Consider the following 17,804-nt stretch of genomic DNA (forward strand, 5'->3'; position numbering starts at 1 on the left):
GAAAAAGTCTTTTTTTTTAACAAAGGTCAGAACTCCTGTTATAATGTAGATTTTTGAGGGTGCACTCTTGTCATAAATTAATCTATTACTTTTCCTACATAATTTTTTACAAAGAACATTGGTAAAATATATATTTGGGAGTCTTAGACCTTTCCAACGATATATAGTTTGTCAAGATTAGATTAGATTTAATTGTAATAAAGTGAAGTAAATGTAGGCGTCCCGTATACGGGACGGGGTGACAGTTAAAGGGTTAAAAGCTGTTCATCCACTGCTCACTTTACAAGGCTGTTATCAGTATCTGTTTATTTCAACTTTTGAATATCCATGGGGATTTTGAACAGTGGAAACAACAACAACAACAACAGACTTACATGCAAGTAGAAACATGCCAATAGGCATTACATTTGACTGATAGTGACTGCTTGTTCTAATAATATTTTCTCAGTGTTATCAATGGAGTGGAGGGATCAGCTGTAATGAAAATGACCTTTTAAACCACTAAGGCAAGGTATTGAGTTGCACTTTTAATTTTAATGAGAAGAACAGGGCTAGCAGATTAACAAAAGAGCTGGAGAGTTCACAGACCTCATCACTTCTTTGCAAGACACACTGAGCTCGAAGACACCAGCAGTTACTGGAATGAAAACGACTACTAAATGCAAGTAAACATCCCCACTCAAACAGCAGCTGCACCAACATGATTCTTAAGGAGGGTAATGGGACCACACAGGCATTCTGTGATCCGTCTTTCACCACTAATTTCCACATTGGACACTATGCCCACACACAATGTGGAATATCCCACTCGAGTAGCAGTTCACCATCAAAAATATCTCTGAAACATCTGCACACACATAACATGCTCTCTCAGATGATCTCTGCTGATCTCTGCTTAGTGCAGCCATCTCAATAATATGAGCTGAAAGCATATAGGTAAACAATGCTGAATTTCAATAATGCAATGCCCAAATGGAGAAAATATGGTAGATCTAGTATGACATCTGAGTTATTTAGAGCATCAACAAATAAATGGTAAGTTGCCTATAGTAAGCTTACATTTATAGAAAGTAGAGCCAATGATATGTTTATGTTCAGTGCCTGAATTATGGGGGGTTTGGAAGGGCTCTGATTCCACTAATTAATACTTTTATTATATGTTTATTTATTATATATATTGGACAGTAAATCTACAAAATATAAGTCACTTTAGCATATAGCACAAACATATCAAGATTTGCATCGCACAATAACTTAAAAATTTACTGACAAAAATTATATTTAAAAGTCAACTCTCCTGAAAGACATTAAATAATTCACACACTTCCTTTGTGTTTTCTGTTCCTCTGGAACATTTGCAGAAATCATTCTGAGTTTACACAGCACTGAGGAGTCACTTGCAGGGGGGACTGAGTTTGGCGCCGCACCAGCAAGACTGCAGTGGCATCACTAAAAATAGCATCTGTATGTTTGTTAACTTTCCAGTGCTGGCAGGGAAAAAATATCAAATTCCTGAATCACCAAGTAAAAAGAGCCCTCATAAATGTCTTGCTTACTCTAAGATCTCATTCACACATTTGCCAAATAAGACAAGGATGTTGATCCAGGAACATGTTGTACTTGGTGAAATCATGCTCGCCCAGTAAACAGAGCAATCTATGATGGGAACAGCTAGTTTCTTCATTGCACGGGCTTTTGATGAATAAACAAAAGAACAAGTTCACTAAAAATTCACTAAAAATAGTTCTATTTTATACCCAGAATGTTTCCTGCAGTGCAACAGCTGAGAACAGACAGAGAATCAAGCATTCCCCTGAGAATTTTCTTTTTCTTTTTTAAGTTCTATTTCATGTTATTTCAGATTACCACAAAAACAAGAAACCACCTTGTGCTTTAAAAAGTCCCGAACAAGTTCCTAAATAAATTAGCCTTCTGGGTCACCCTACTAACTAACATCGTGACAGACATGTTCCGGTATAAAAATCCCATTCATTCTTGAACATAACTTATACATCTTATACATCTTTAGACAGATCTATTGTAAGCTAGGGTTGTTAATTGATGATATATGCTTATATGTATATCAGAGAATCGCAACAAGCTAATTGCGCCAGAAGAACACTTTAGTGCCCACCCACTCCCACGACGTACTGCAAATGACATAGACTGTATACAAAATAGCCCCATACCCTAATTTACTATTTCCTACTCCAATAATATAGTCCACTGATTGATGTGAATGCTATCTTCTGGTAGACACAGGAAATTGTGACTTTTTTGACATTTTCAAATACTTTTTTAGGGCTGGGTTTTGACACAAATTTCACGATTCAATTCGATTCAATCTTGATTATTTTGAATACATATCAGGTACAGTATGCCAAATTTTCTCAAGGAAGAAAAATTCTCCCAACTAATGCTGTAAAATATACATGAGAGTCAGCTGGTATTAAATTATAATATTGAACACTAAAATTTACTGATTTGTGCTGTACAACTGCTTAAAGGGTTAGTTCACCCCAAAATTTTAATTATGTCATTAATTACTCACCCTCATGTCGTTATAAACCCGTTCCAAAACTATTGCCCTCTAGTAAACTAAGCTACACCTAAACTTCTATACTGATATTCCACAATGCCCTCTTTTTGTAGGTTCATTTTAGACAACAACACAACCCAAAGTTAAGGGGTAATGGTGATAGCTGAGTAGCATAAACCAGGTTATCCTACCTGACTAGTGGAAGGGGGTTTCCAGTCACTCTGCATTCAAGGCGGATAGGGCTTCCTTCTGCTACCTCCTGGCTCTTCAGTTTCTGGGTGAAGCGTGGAGGGCTCTTGGGTCCATTTAGACTAACCCCTCGGCCCTGATGCTCATCTGAGCCAACATCAGCCCGAACCTGCTGCATACTTTCCTGCTGGGGCTCAGAGGAAGATGAAGAGGATAGAGGTGGCTGAGCCTGCTGCATGGCCAGCCGCTGGCTCCTTGGAGACAAGTAGCCACTGTCAGGTGAAGAGGAGTCTTCATCACCTTGCTGGTTCACACGTGTGGAGCCTTTGAAGATGGAAGAGAGCTCTTCAATGAAGGTAGCAGCTCGGCTGCAGAACTCAGAGGCTGAAGCAGCTCGTTCATTGAGCTCCAGGCCTCCGTGGACCAGCCGGGGACGGTCCTGCTTATATACTGGTGTGATGGATTTCTGGCAGACAAACTTTTCAGGTGATTCAGGAGCCTTGCAGAGCTGGTTAGGCCTGCTGAGCGGCATGCTCTGATTGGATGTGACTTTAACTGATTTAGTGTCAGTTGACTGAGATGCTGAATCTGGGAGAATGGGGTCTTTGGTTTCTGAGTAAAGGGGCAGGTGCTCTGTGGGAACGGGGGGTTCATCTTGGTCATTTGGCTCACCTGCGTCACTCATGGCTTCTCGAGCCAGGTCCAGACTGAGGCTGATCTCATCCTGGCTCAGGAAAGCAGAAAGTTCTGGAAAGTCCCCACCGCCACTCTCTAGCTCAGCCATGGAGTCCAAGTAAACCTCACCATCAAGAGGTGGCAACGAAAGCATGCCCCCATCCCCCTCCAAGGACACGCCCCCTGTAGGACACGCCTCTTCCATCAGCAGAGAGGGGGGGAGTGTGTCATTCCAGCTCCCGTCCTGCATCCTGCAAAACACAAATCACCAAAGAGAAACGTGAGAAAAGATTGCGGACCCTATTTATTTATTTTTTTTCATAAAGATCGGGAATATCAGAATCATAGTCCTAAAGACAAGCAATTTCTGCAATATATACCACATTCATGCACTTAAATTAACATAAACACACTCACACCGGAGACTGATCATGAGCAATTGTCGTATGATGACTCAGGCTGGCATATTTTGGGCACAGCTGTCCGGCATTAACAAAGGCTTGTCATGAGGCCCAACAAGGCATGAGTGCCATTTAACACTCATGCTGACTTTATCTCTTTTATTCCCTTGTCTATCATTTACTCTTCACTGTCCCTACATCAATCTATATCTATTTTTCCAGAGACTTCACCCTGCACTGGAGTAATGGTTGCGGTTTTGCCACCATAGGAATAAATTACATTTCAAAATATATTAAAATAGAAAACTGTTTTTTAAAATAGAAAAGGTTTTTTAAATTGTAATAATATTTCACAATATTAAAATTTTTGCCATACATTTGATCAAATAAATGCAGTCTTGGTAAACGACTCAGTGAGAGACTTCTTTCAAAAACATTACAAATTCTTACAGACCACTTTTGGAAGATAATGTATATGAATAAAAATTGACTTTTGACATATTTATATGTAGTTTTTTATGTAAACATATAAATAAAACATATAACAGTATTTTGTGTGTGATGGTAGGCTTCAGGAAGGGGTTTTAATGTTCCATAATGACATGCTTTATGAATGAAAACAGATTCAGCAAATATTTACAGAATACAATGCTTGGTCTAAGATGAGTCTAAATTTAAATAAATAAAATATTTAATCCAACCTCCCACAGTATTGGTGGATATCATAGAAATGGAAGGATGCATCCATCAGATGAAGGGACCTTAATTGGTAGGATGTTGCACAACAGGTTAAACTTATTAAATACATTAAAGTGGTCATATGATTCAAAATTTTCCTTTCTCTTTGGAGTGTTACAAGTTTTTGGTGTATAAAGAAGATCTGTAAAGATGCAAAGACTAAAGTCTCAAATCCAAAGAGATATTCTTTATAAAAGTTAATAGTCAACCACACACCCCTAAATTGGCGTTCTAACACTCCCACATGTCTACGTCCGCCGCCATGTTGTGGAGAAGCTGTGTTTCATTGTGATAGCAAAACTAATTTGTTTGGCCTTCCAAAAGAAGACGATATCCGCCTGGTAATGCCTAGAGCTGATCCGTGCTGGTTGCTGAGGAAATACATCAACTTCAAGCTGTGTATCACCGGATTGGCTTTCACTGTGGACGAAGCAGGGTCCTGCGGCCTCCACTCACTCAAGCCCGTCGTGTGTGACGCTGGGTTTTGTGAGTAGACTACAATGCCAGCTGTCTCACAGACTGTCAATACGTGTACATATTTAAATAATTTGCCACTGATGATTAAAACACAAGTTTTGAGCAGTGTAGAGTAGTGCTTGTTGTTTGTAATTTCTCCGATCACAAATGCAGACATGGTTTTATGTTTACGCGGCGCGATATGCAACACAACGCGTAAAAGACAGTATAAGTCATTATCCGTAATTATGTCCCCACTGGATGCAATAGATGCCTTGTTTGTAATGGGTTTTATTGTTTTTGTCTTGTCATGCCAGTATGGTAAGGGACGTAACCTTTCTGTCAAACGCTTGAGGCATTTGGCCAATCACAACACACTGGATAGGTGGCCAATCAGAGCAAACCTCGCTTTTTACAATGATGAGCTTTGTAAAAATCATAGAGGAGATACAATAATGTACAGTATGTGGAAAATAATGTGTTTTTTAACCTTAAACCGTATAAATGCATTTCATTACACCAATTACACTAAATAATGTTCTTTTTTAGCAACATCATATGACCCCACAAGTACAGATGTTACAGTTGATGAATAAATGTAAATTAATGTTTTAGAACTTATAGAAAAAATTTGTTTTAATTAAAAAATGGCTTTAAGACCGTATGTGGATTTGACTTTTGCGAAAAACAAATTTAAATCTGACAGTGAATGATGGTATCCTCAATAACCTGTGGAGAAGATCCTTCACCATAATTCAGGGAAAGTGTTTGGTCTGACATACCACACATTGGTGAAACATTAATATGAGACAGTGTCTGCAGCATAGCCAACCCTTCAACCAACAGATCAGGTCTCTGAGAAAACACACCTCAGCTCTGAATACGTGCAGAACTGGGAACTGGCTGGTGTGTGTGAACGCTCCATGCACATGTCTGAGACACATTAATGTATTCCTGCTAACTTTATGACTGTAACTGTTAACACATGTATATTTATTATTTATGGCCTATTAATTGATGTCATATAGTACTGTATAATAACCATGTCTCCAGGTTTTGTTATAGCCGACTTTGTTTATACAATGTTTGTGTAAAGTGACCAGGTGTTGTATGTAAAGGTGTGTGTATTTGAAGGTACGTGACAGTGTGACTTTCTTCTGTCATGGCGTCCTGAAGGCCAGCTGTTGTTATTTTTAATCCTCAAGGGCTGCATTTCACAGCAGCAACCACCTCCCCACCAAGAGTCCTTTTTTTACACATAAGCACACACACACTGCTTCTATATTATTCATGTGGAAATAATGGCCTCTTTATTCTGTATTGATGAATTATAAATGGCGGAATATGAATGTGACATGCCAAACAATTGTGAAAGCCAAGACTGACAGACTGACATGCTTGTTTTTCCATCTCTGATGCAAACAGTAGAATGATCTTTATCAGAATTAATTGTAAAAGTGTAGAAGCATTCATCTGCTGCTGGATGAAATTGAATGAAATAGTAAAGTGGATGTAAAGCTGAAACCAAATATCTCGGATGATCATTCGTTGAAAGCAGTTCCTGAATCTAATTATATAATTCACTTAAATTTAAAGTTTTGAATGAAACCTCTCACTTGTAATCTTCTACTTACAGACAAAAGTAAAAAGTCAATGGCATTATGTATATATAGGCCTATTTTTTTTTAAAAAAAACAGCCATTTACCTTATGTCAATTTTGGCAAATATCCGTCCCTGTCAGAAGGTTCCAGTTTTTCTGAACTTCTCTATCCAAGAAAATTAGAAAAGATGTGCTTCTTTCTTCATGGAGTTGTGGGTCTTTTCTCTGTTCTATGTTTCTTTTGTCTTATTTTGCAGAGTGCTCTGAGGTGAGCCGGTTAGAGTGGCTGCAGAGTGGCCTGCTGTCCCATCTGTCTCAGGCCCTGACGCTTACTGAGCACCACTAAATTTGGCCCCTAGCTCAGGTTACACAGCAAGAGAGAGAGACAAGGTGAGTGAGAGAGAGAGAGAGAGAGCGAGAGAGCTCTGGGATGTGTAGCATCCATGTGCCCACACCACATCAAAGACACGCATACATCATTTTCATATCCACAAAGGCATGTTAATGCATTTTACAGATACACACTTGACTGTTAACTTCAAAACAAGCCAGCAAAGCCCTGTCTGACAATTATACAAATTTACAGGGTACCCAATAAGCACTTACAGTGCAAGTAAGCAAATTAACAACTGACTTTTTATTTGCTTCAAAATTTATTAAGAAATGTAATATTCTCAGTCTCAATTCAGTCACAGTTTTGACTTTATGTTACTGTAGAACCCAAAAGTAGATTCATATTGCTTAGAAAATTCTTTCATAGTGCACAAATTTGGTCTAAAGTACTGTTACATTTTAAGTAATATTCACTGTTACAAATCCATTTACGGACGTAGACATGACAATTTCAAAACCAATGCGTGTCAGTCACCAAGACTCTTAAATTAACCTCATATCAATAGCTCACTCCCCAAATACACTGTTATCCCATAAAGACACCCTGCTATTAAAAGAGTACTTTATATAGGAATGAGGACACAACAAACTGCTGCCACAAAGTTTACAAGCTAAAAGCTACATTGATAGACTATTAACACTGCTTACTGTCTATACTTGATAATATAGCAAGATCATATTCTTTGGATTTGTGACACCCTGTCTGGATGACTAAGCTGTTGTTTTATGTTGTTGTTGAATTTAAGTTGTTATTCCGCGGTAAATAATATTTCTGGAGTTGTTAACTGTTATATTGAGTCACTGAGTTCTCAAAAAATGCATTATATAGTAAATAATAACAAAATTTAAATTTTGGGTGGATTGTTTCATTATCATGAAAAAACGAGAGGCACCTCACTGGTTTAGGAGAAGTGTTTGAGACAGACGGCAGATGTGGTCATGATGGTGCAGTAGGAGTCTATTTCAGGACACTTATCACATTCACTTCATAAACACTGACAGCACAGAGCTATTCCCGTTTCTCAACAATCAATGCACTGATTACAGTTGAGCCTCAATGACAAGAACAAGACGATCTATAACTCAAAGTGCTGTCACAGAACAAACAGATCACTGACTGATTCAGTGAAAGATAATACTAGAAAGATTCTCTAGTCTCAGATTGGCAGAATACCCCATGCATTTTTAAACGACCAGTTAATTTTCAAATGTGTTACTGAACACCTCATTTAAAATCATTTAGAATAATAAAAAAACATCTTAACTACTAATCTCACAAATGTACAATTAAGAAAATATTCTGAACTTTTTAATAAAAACTACAGTATGTATGTACTGCATGTATGCCAAATAAAGGGTATATTAAAAAGCTTGGAAATGTTGTCTTATTTGCAATCTATAACTGTGTTCTGAGTAAACCTTGTCTATCCAGACCTTAGACAGGACAATCAAAGGTCTGCTCCATACTGTATCTTATTTAGGCCAACAATTTCTCAGTTTCTACTCAGATCAATTGTTTCCCACATGGAAAAAACCTATATAAACATATATGTTTCAATATAGGTTTTGATATAGGTTTTTAATATATGTGACATACTGTATATAAAATTGGCAGTTTTCCTATATGTACATATATGCACACATATATATGTACATATATATGTGCATACATATACCTATATAGGTACATATATGCATGTATATATGCACCTATATGTTCACCTATAATAGTAAAATTAAAATCCATAGCTGCTAGGCAACATAAATAAAAGTCCAAAATGTAGAAATATACATTATTTACTTACTCAAGATCAATCAAATAGTACAAAACAAAAAGTATAGTACAAGAAAAAAATAAGACAAAAAACCTGCTAGGTAAAAGTCCAAAATATAGAAATGTACATTATGTATTTACAAGAACAATAAAATAGTACAAGAACAAAAATAAGACAAAAAACTGAACAGAAAAAAAAATTATCTTTGAAGGTCTGTCATGACGCGCCTCATCATCGTCCTCCTCCTCCTCTTCCTTCCTGCACTAGGCTATCCAGTGATGTTTGATAGGGTGTCCGAGATTTTTATTTTTTCGGCGCACAATTTTTTTAGAGGATAGGCATTTTCGTCCACACGGATCTGGTGTTTTGGAAGAGTGAAACCGATGTTTTGAAACCGGGTCCCAGAGTGGATATATTTGAAAACGCCGCCTTTGCGTTTCGTCCGGACTGCGAATCCGTACATTTTCTGAAAATATGGCGTCATCAGCCCACGTCTCGCCCCTAGTCAAACACCACTACATCACGTAACAGCAACAAAAACATGAACAAACACTGAACGATTGTATTTTTTAACTAACATTAACACGGATTAATACATGTATTGTTCCATGTTCGTTTGTGTACCACGTGCGAGGTTTGTGAGCAGAGTCCATGTCTTCTTCTCCGTTTTAAGTGGATCTCTGTGGCAGAATTACAGCGCCACATGCTGGTCTGACATGTATACTACATCAGTTTCGTGTGGACGCGGATATTTCTTGAGACGAGGGAAAAAAAGATCGGGGGTCCGTCTCCGTGTGGACGGGGCCGAAGAAGTAACAGGTAGGCTACTTACGGTTATGGATAGAAATGTAGCGGAGTAAAGAGTACAATATTTTCCTCTCAAATGTACTTGAGTAAAGTCATGAGTACTCCCCAAAAATGATACTCGAGTAAAGTACAGATCCCTCAAAATTGTACTTAAGTACTGTACTCAAGTAAATGTCCTCCGTTACTGTCCGGCTCTGTATATCATGGTAATATATTGCCATAGTTAAATTCCATAACATGCCAATTACATGTGATACCAATTTCACGTGTTCACACATACATAAGTTCTTGCATAATTTTTTTCGTGAATTCTAAGTTTTTGCCTTGATAATAGAAAATATGAGCTAGGCATCGTGTATGACAGTCAAAAATGGGATATGAGCTACAAAATGACCAGATCCTGCCATTAGCTATATAGAAGACATATCTTGTATGTATAGGGCTTATATGTGCATATGAAGAAGCAATACAGGAGACCTATATTTCCTGTACATGCACATATATGCACCTCAATTTTGGCTATACAGTACAGACCAAAAGTTTGGACACACCTTCTCATTCAAAGAGTTTTCTTTATTTTCATGACTATGAAAATTGTAGAGTCACACTGAAGGCATCAAGGGCTATTTGACCAAGAAGGAGAGTGATGGGGTGCTGCGCCAGATGACCTGGCCTCCACAGTCACCGGACCTGAACCCAATCGAGATGGTTTAGGGGTGAGCTGGACCGCAGACAGAAGGCAAAAGGGCCAACAAGTGCTAAGCATCTCTCGGGGAACTCCTTCAAGACTGTTGGAAGACCATTTCAGGTGACTACCTCTTGAAGCTCATCAAGAGAATGCCAAGAGTGTGCAAAGCAGTAATCAAAGCAAAAGGTGGCTACTTTGAAGAACCTAGAATATGACATATTTTCAGTTGTTTCACACTTTTTTGTTATGTATATAATTCCATATATAATTCCACATGTGTTAATTCATAGTTTTGATGCCTTCAGTGTGAATCTACAATTTTCATAGTCATGAAAATAAAGAAAACTCTTTGAATGAGAAGGTGTGTCCAAACTTTTGGTCTGTCCTGTATCTGTACTGAAAATCTATAAACTAGGAAAAGTGGTCACTAGTGTCTTTGTAATAAACTCATAAAGCTTATGAAATTAATATAAAAATCTGTGATTAAGCCATATGCATAAATATATATATATATATATATATATATATATAAAATTCAACCAACAAGAACTCTTCAGAATGCCAACACAACAGAATATTATGTTCCCTCCATTTTTTTACCTTGTGCAAAAACCTTGCCCAGTTTCAGCAATGCTATGCAAACTATGCCAATACAAATTAATTAAAGTGAACTTCTATAGAGTTTTTCACCAATCATTTTGTATGAGACATCTATAATTATTCATTTTAAATATGTGATGTAGGTAGAAAAGAAAAAAATATTACTTGTGTAAAATTATAATAGTCATTCCCAGTCTGTAATTTTGTCAAATTTTACAAAAAGAGTGAAAATGCTGTGCTATTTAAGATATGCTAGCTCACACAAAGGACTTTACTGTTTTATTCCATTCACTTGTCTTTTTTTTTTTTTGGTCCTGATGTTGGTTTTTTCACACCACCATCCTTTCCATTGCACATATTATTTGTATAGTAAATTATTTCCAATTCATATTTTGATACACTAGAAATGAAACTAGTGGAAATTTTGATGACAGAACAAAATACTGAATTGTTCTGTGATGCATTTATATCCAGTGTTAGGGATCAGTAGATCAGCTAAATAAAGTAGCTAGAAAGTGAATAATAAAAAAAAAAGCTATTAAGACACACACACACACACACACACAATTGCATATGACACGCTCATAATCGTTATAATTTATTTAGTACAATAATGAGAATCGATACAGAAATCTTTGTGCTTCTGAAAGTAATGATCTTTTTCTTTATGCAATTTTTCATATTTATATGGCGTGTTAAGCCGAACTGAACTCGTAGTTGACAGGTGTCATGATGTTCATTCTTTTTCGTTTCGCATTTTTTAAATGTATTTTGACCCATTTGTTGTTCGATCATTATGAACATGAATGTGTTTACAGAGAATATATTAATGTTTAAAATAATTTTCTCTGTACGTATAGAATTTAGAAGATGAGCTTGATTATAGAGTTTATTATTAGTAGACGTTTTTAAGTGCGTAAGTATTAATTTTGTATTTAATCATTTTTAAGTGATACATAATTGTCCATGAAGGCTGGAACAGAAAAACTCCTTATATTCAGGCGTGCAGAATTATTAGGCAGGTTTTCTTTTAGAGATAAAATAAGACAAAAAAGAGATTTAACGCAGACTGAGATGTCAAAAATGATTAAATCCCTGTGAGAAATATTAAAATCCAATTCAGTACAGAAATTGCCAAATGCTCACTGGCTCAGCAAAAGAATTAATCTGTAGAATTAGGTGTAAAACCATCAGGAAACATTTAGTCTGCAGCGCCACCATTTTCCAGAACTGCAGCCTGCTTTGAGTCTCCAGAAGTGCAGTGTGTCAGGTTCTCAGAGACTTTGCTTGGGTAAAAAAATCCTGAAAAATGACCATCACTTAATAAGATGTAACTATGAAGTCATTTTCCTTATACCTTCATTACATGTGACTGTGACTGCATTCATAGATTTCATGAATTTATAAATATAGTTGCGTTTTTGGAGAGTTTTCTTTTTTTCATTATAATGTCAGGTCACATTTTAAACATCATGCCCTCAAAAAACATAATTTACTTTATCTTTTGTTAATCTGACAAATGTAACATTTCAGTCCACAAGTGCTGAAACAACACCAAATGAACTCCAGCTAATTATATCAGTAATATCATTTTATGTAGCTGTTATTTATTGAAGGTTGATGTCATAGTAAACAAAGTGCAAACAGGTTGAGTCACACATAACCTTATACTACCAGGTTACATGTGGCATCCCTGCACTGAATAGAGTGTCTGAGGTTGATATCATTAGTTGACTGTGACTGTGTTGCAGCTGGACACTGGACTGCTGTCTTCATGTTTGCCTGAGTTGATCAAGAGGACATGCAAGTCATGGGTGTCTTGCCAATAGAAGCTGTAACCCTTTAACTTTATTCACACATCTTTCATTCTGTTTCTTTGTTGTTTAGTATCTGCGTCTCTCTCTCACCTGTATGTTTGAAGCTTGGGAAGACATTCTTATGCAGATTGTCCTCCGCCTCACTAAGTTTGTTCAGGTTAGAGTTCATCACAAGCAAGGCAATCACAAACAAGCCTATTAAAGACATCAGACAGGATGGCATTCATTATAGCATTGACACACCTCACCCTGAAAGTACATATAAGTGCAGGAGTGGACTGTGATGTGATCCACTGAAGCCATGGTAAATGGCTCTGTTTGTTGTTTATTAGAGTTCTAAGAGACAGTTGATGGTTGAACTGCATTGTTGATTTACAGGAAAAGAACACAAGCACTCAGGTTCAAGGTGAGTTTCTGGAGCTATTGTTATGGGGCCATACCAGGTACATAATTCATAAACGATAGTCACACTAGGTTTTTGGAGAGATCATATCGTCATATCACAGAGGTAATTGTGGCAGTGAGCTGTTGAAGAGTGGTGTTTGTGGCAAATTTAGTAAATGTTCACATGTATCACACTATTAATATTTTATGTCAGATATATAAAATAATATGAAAATAATTTATATTTAATATAAATTTGTCTTATATTTTAAAGTAGTGTTTAATATAAAATGATTTGGATTAAATGTAATATGCTTGTGTTGACAGTAAATGGCCAGCAGGGGGCACCATACGTTCTTAAATTCATAGCTACAGTCAGAACAAGAAAACTACTTACCTAACAATGTGTTTGTAGAATTATATATATATATATATACATAAATATATATATATATATATATATATATATATATATATATATATATATATATATATATATATATATATATATATATATATATATATTTCTGAGTCGAAAACTATTTTTTTCAGCCTAGAACTTCAGGCTCTTCTTATGAATCAACTTGCAGTCAAGGTAAATCTACCTGGAATTAGGTTGACAGCATAAGTTAGCCACTGTCAGTAGTCATGGTATTATTACCAACTTCATTCATTATTTAGATGTTTATTTGTGCAGGGCTTGAAGATGTTGGGTCAATCCATTGATTCTTCTTATTCCAGTATCCAGAAACTTGTTATCAGTGATTTGCAGAGGTGTGTATCGTTCACTAGCCCTTTAACCAGCACTAGATAGAGTATGTTAGAGTGCGGCATGTGCACTGTTTGCTGTGCACACAGTGGCTCTGAGCCTGAGGCGCTGCCTGCTGTATCATCTGAGCGAGGTCTGGAAACAGAAGATTCAACCTCTCGGCCTGGATCAGCTTTTATTTTTATATTTTCAGTTTTTATTTCGTTTAGTTTAAATTTGAGCAACTTTTGATGTGCGTTTATCTTTTATTTTAATTTTTAGTTCTTTATATATTTCTATATAGCTTTGATTTATTTTTCAGATATCCAGTTGACAGTTAAAATAATGACTTTTTAATATAAAAATATAATTACAGGTATAATTATGTAGTTACAATTTAATTATAAGTGCAAGTCTTTCCTGCAACTAAAAACAAGTGTTATAGCAAGCAGAATGAAATGAAAAGTTTTTTTGTGAGCTGTAGCTTTAAGATACATTTAGTTAAAAACGATTTCAAAAGCCTAGGGTGTCTTGCTGTCTTGCCGAAACTAATATTCTATTATACTAAAGAGTTTTTTATTTGTACTTGTTGGTATTTAATGAAGTTTATTTTTAATCAACATTCTTGTTTTAGCCATAATGGATTCTTCCCCCGCTGAGCTTGCTGCAGTTTAGGGAATGTGGTGGCTGTTATCAGCTTGCGTATCAGGAGTGTGTCATAATGCCTTAAAGTGCTGCCTCATTAGCTTCTGGAACAAACTAATAGTCTTTTCGTGTTGTAACAGTTTTGCTTCAGCAATGCTTCGAATGTCAAAAGATCATTTTCCTCCTGAGCTCAACAAGATGAGTTATCAGAATGTGAAATCGCCATAAAGAGAGTAAAAGTGTGTGGGTATGAATCTGGCAGTGGATGAGAAATTAATCAAGTCTATATGTCTGTGTATTAAAAAGTAATAATATATTATATAAGTTATATGTTATATTATTTATAATATTGTAAGTCAAATATATATGCTATGAAATATAATACACAGTAAGTATGAATTTGTGTTTTAGATGATCTGACTTTTGTGGCTGACTTCCTGTCCGAGCATTTCAGTGCTGTGAGTGAAAAAGAAATGTAGTCTTTTAACATTAAACAAATGTTTTGTGTGGAGCATATTTTCTTTCCTCTATTTCAGAATGAGGAGCTGTTTGATCAGAAAGGGAAGTATTTCAATGTAGAGCGTGGTACAGATGGGAGTTCTTTTTCTTATTTCATAACATGCTTGGTTTGTTGTTGTTTTTTTGCAGTGCTTGAAGGATGAAGAGGAAGACTTCATTTCCACCCAACATGGAGGAAAACCAGTGGCAGTTGGCAGTTTACCTGATAGGTAAAAAATACACTTTCTTCCATTATTAAACCAGAAGACTGTTAAGGTTAACTTTTTTTGCAAAAAAGATCGAATTTAATATGAGAAATGAACAGTCCATTGCTCTTCCCCACTTACCTACAGAAGTCTCTGCACTTTGTCAAGAGAATGATGGAGGGGTCCATTGATCTGTGCTTACAGAAACGGGCCGTGAGTCTCTAAAACACACACACAAACACAAGCACACACCCACAAACTTCAGTGCTCTCTGTAGATGGAATAGAACATTGACAAGGAAGGGTTGGACACAACTTTACTGCAACGGTTTTACATGTTCTGCTTTGAAAACGTATAATTTAGGGCTAACAACTTTTAATTTACTTTATTATGGGTTAACTTCATATCAGTCATTTTTGCCAACAGTCAAGAACAATATATATGAGGTCCTGTTTTATTTACAGACAGCATTTTACAATGTTTTCTCTTTCACAATATTGAGCATCTTCTTTTGACGTCCAACCCGTTCTCTATTTCAGAAGATGCTAACTTCCCTTATCACATTATTGGTCTCTAGCACATATACATTATCTGGATTTTTTCATCCTTCCTGCTGACTTTTCTTTCCCTGAGCACTAATGCATCTAGTGACTTCTAATCATAAGTCTGTGTGTTTTTCAGGAGGTGATTTGGCATTCAATAAAACAAGCTGTGTGTTTGCGATTGTACACTGTTCCTGAGAGGTATTCCTTATTCATGATTCTTTTTGTGATTTACCAAACAGAATCTAAACAATTAATAGCAAACCTGCTTTTGGATTTTGTGGTCAGGAAATAAGTGATGGATCTGAGGTACAGAAGCAGGGTTTGTACTCTTGACAGTGTGATGATTTCTGTTTAGTTTTTTGATAGCTCTGAAAATACACCAAGATTGTTTAAGCTTCCTTCACTGTAAGTGGACCAGTTGTATACCTATAATAAGGGAAAGAATGCTGTTTTGTAATGCTGAATTCTGAGGTTATAGTGCTCATCATTGACATTCATAAGGCGATAACAGTATGTTGATGATAAGAGTGTGTTTTAATGCAGGTGGAATGATAAGAAGGACGGTATGCATTATGTTGTCTTCTGCATGCCAGAGATCTCACCTTCTAAAATCTATATTCTGAGGAGAGCAACAGACCCCAACAGGTCTTGTACCTCTTTATTCTTTTATACCAATTTTAAAGGAACACTCCTCTTTTTTTGAAAATAGGCTCATTTTCCAACTCCTCTAGAATTAAACAGTTGAGTTTTACTGTTTTTGAATTCATTCAGCCGATCTCTGGGTCGACGGAAAATGAAAAGTTGCTTCCAATAAGCATATTTTCAGGCGCTGCGTAATATCACTGCTCCTGCCACACCCATGGTACGACAGCAAAGTTCCTTGATTATTACGCTGGAATGAGAGTATAGTTCCTAACCATATCGGCCTAGAAAATCACAACTTTTCATTTTCCATCGGTCTTAGTACATGATGTAACTACAGTCAAGTTTTATACAGTAAAAATATTGAAACTCTTTGGTCATTTTTGAGCAAGATGTTAACAGTCTAATCAGATTCCATGATCTATGCTAAGCTAAGCTAAAAGTGCTACCGCCGGACCCGGAGATTGGCTGAATGGATTCGAAAATGGTAAAACTCAACTTTTTAACTCTAGGGGAGTTGGAAAATTTGTCTATTTTTTTTTTTAAGTGGAGTGTTCCTTTAAAGGTTTATGAAAGTTTAAACAGTATAATCATGACTGGTTTTCTGTATAAAGCACTGAATTCGTGTATGTGTGTTTCAGGTCTGTCCCTAATGGTCTGGTGGCCCTAAACCTCAAAACTCCTCTCAATTCAAGTATAGATGAGGAAACACATGCACCAGCTTCTGCGTGAGTTCATCTATGGCATTAAATAAATAGCATACTATAAAAAAAATGGCCATTATTTAATTTCTGTCATTATATGCATAAATGACTAAATAAAATAGTTTATTAGTGACAGTTTGTACAGTTGACTTGATGGCCGTTTTTATGACAATGAGACATTGACAGTGGTATTGTGAAGTCTGGAGGATGATGAGAATAAGATGCGCGTCCTCACTCAGCTTCATCTAAACTCTCGAGCTTAGGATGAAGAGTTCACCTGGGACTTTACGCTCAGGTACGGCACACTTGTTGATTCATACCAGAAACCTTGAATTTTTTTGATTATTATTCTTTAAAGAATTGCACTGTAAGTAGTATTATATTGCTGTATCAGTTCAAGCAGTATAATAGATTCTAATACAGTTAAGCTTAGCTTTTACATTGTGGCTCGTTCTATTGAATGTCCTGAATTAGCACTCTTTTGATGTGTCTTTGTTGTGGTGTGTGTCAGGTTGGAGCAGCAGACTGAAGGGATCCCAGTCCAGTGTTTGACCTGGGGAAACCAGAGCAGAGAGATGGACAACATCAAGGCTCAGTTTGTGGCTGTTAATGGGATCCGCAAAGTGGTCTGCGTGGTAAGACTCTACAACTTGAGGAAAATTGTAGACATTTTGGAGAATAGTTTATATTGAAGATATTGATTTTTTTATGAATACATAAAAAAACTAGGGCTGGTAATTTAATGCGTTAATT

The 17,804-nt window shown here is 36.5% G+C and overlaps 1 protein-coding gene, 1 long non-coding RNA gene and 1 pseudogene across 5 annotated transcripts in view; 1 reads left to right on the forward strand and 2 right to left on the reverse strand.

The window, feature by feature from the left end:
- Positions 1-6,931, reverse strand: part of LOC132106859 (palladin-like) — an 81,023-nt gene extending 74,092 nt beyond the window's left edge. For 2 of the 4 annotated variants that reach the window (XM_059512917.1, XM_059512914.1), the window contains exons 1-2: positions 6,705-6,931; positions 2,731-3,654 (exon numbers count right to left, since the gene is read on the reverse strand). In XM_059512917.1, coding sequence (XP_059368900.1) covers positions 2,731-3,653 — 923 coding nt within the window. In that variant the 5' untranslated portion in view covers position 3,654; positions 6,705-6,931. The remainder of the gene's footprint in view (positions 1-2,730; positions 3,655-6,704) is intronic. The other 2 variants (XM_059512915.1, XM_059512916.1) reach the window with 2 other exon arrangements.
- A 5,518-nt stretch (positions 6,932-12,449) lies between these two features.
- Positions 12,450-12,874, reverse strand: LOC132106863 (uncharacterized). Its single transcript, XR_009424204.1, has 2 exons — positions 12,770-12,874; positions 12,450-12,644 (listed from the first exon to the last, which is right to left on the reverse strand). It is a non-coding gene; the product is annotated as an uncharacterized LOC132106863 (long non-coding RNA).
- A 1,076-nt stretch (positions 12,875-13,950) lies between these two features.
- LOC132106862 (anaphase-promoting complex subunit 4-like) lies at positions 13,951-17,770 on the forward strand (annotated as a pseudogene).
- The last annotated feature ends 34 nt before the right edge of the window (positions 17,771-17,804 follow it).

This window comes from Carassius carassius, chromosome 27 (assembly GCF_963082965.1).
Source record: "Carassius carassius chromosome 27, fCarCar2.1, whole genome shotgun sequence".
Lineage (NCBI taxonomy): Eukaryota > Metazoa > Chordata > Actinopteri > Cypriniformes > Cyprinidae > Carassius > Carassius carassius.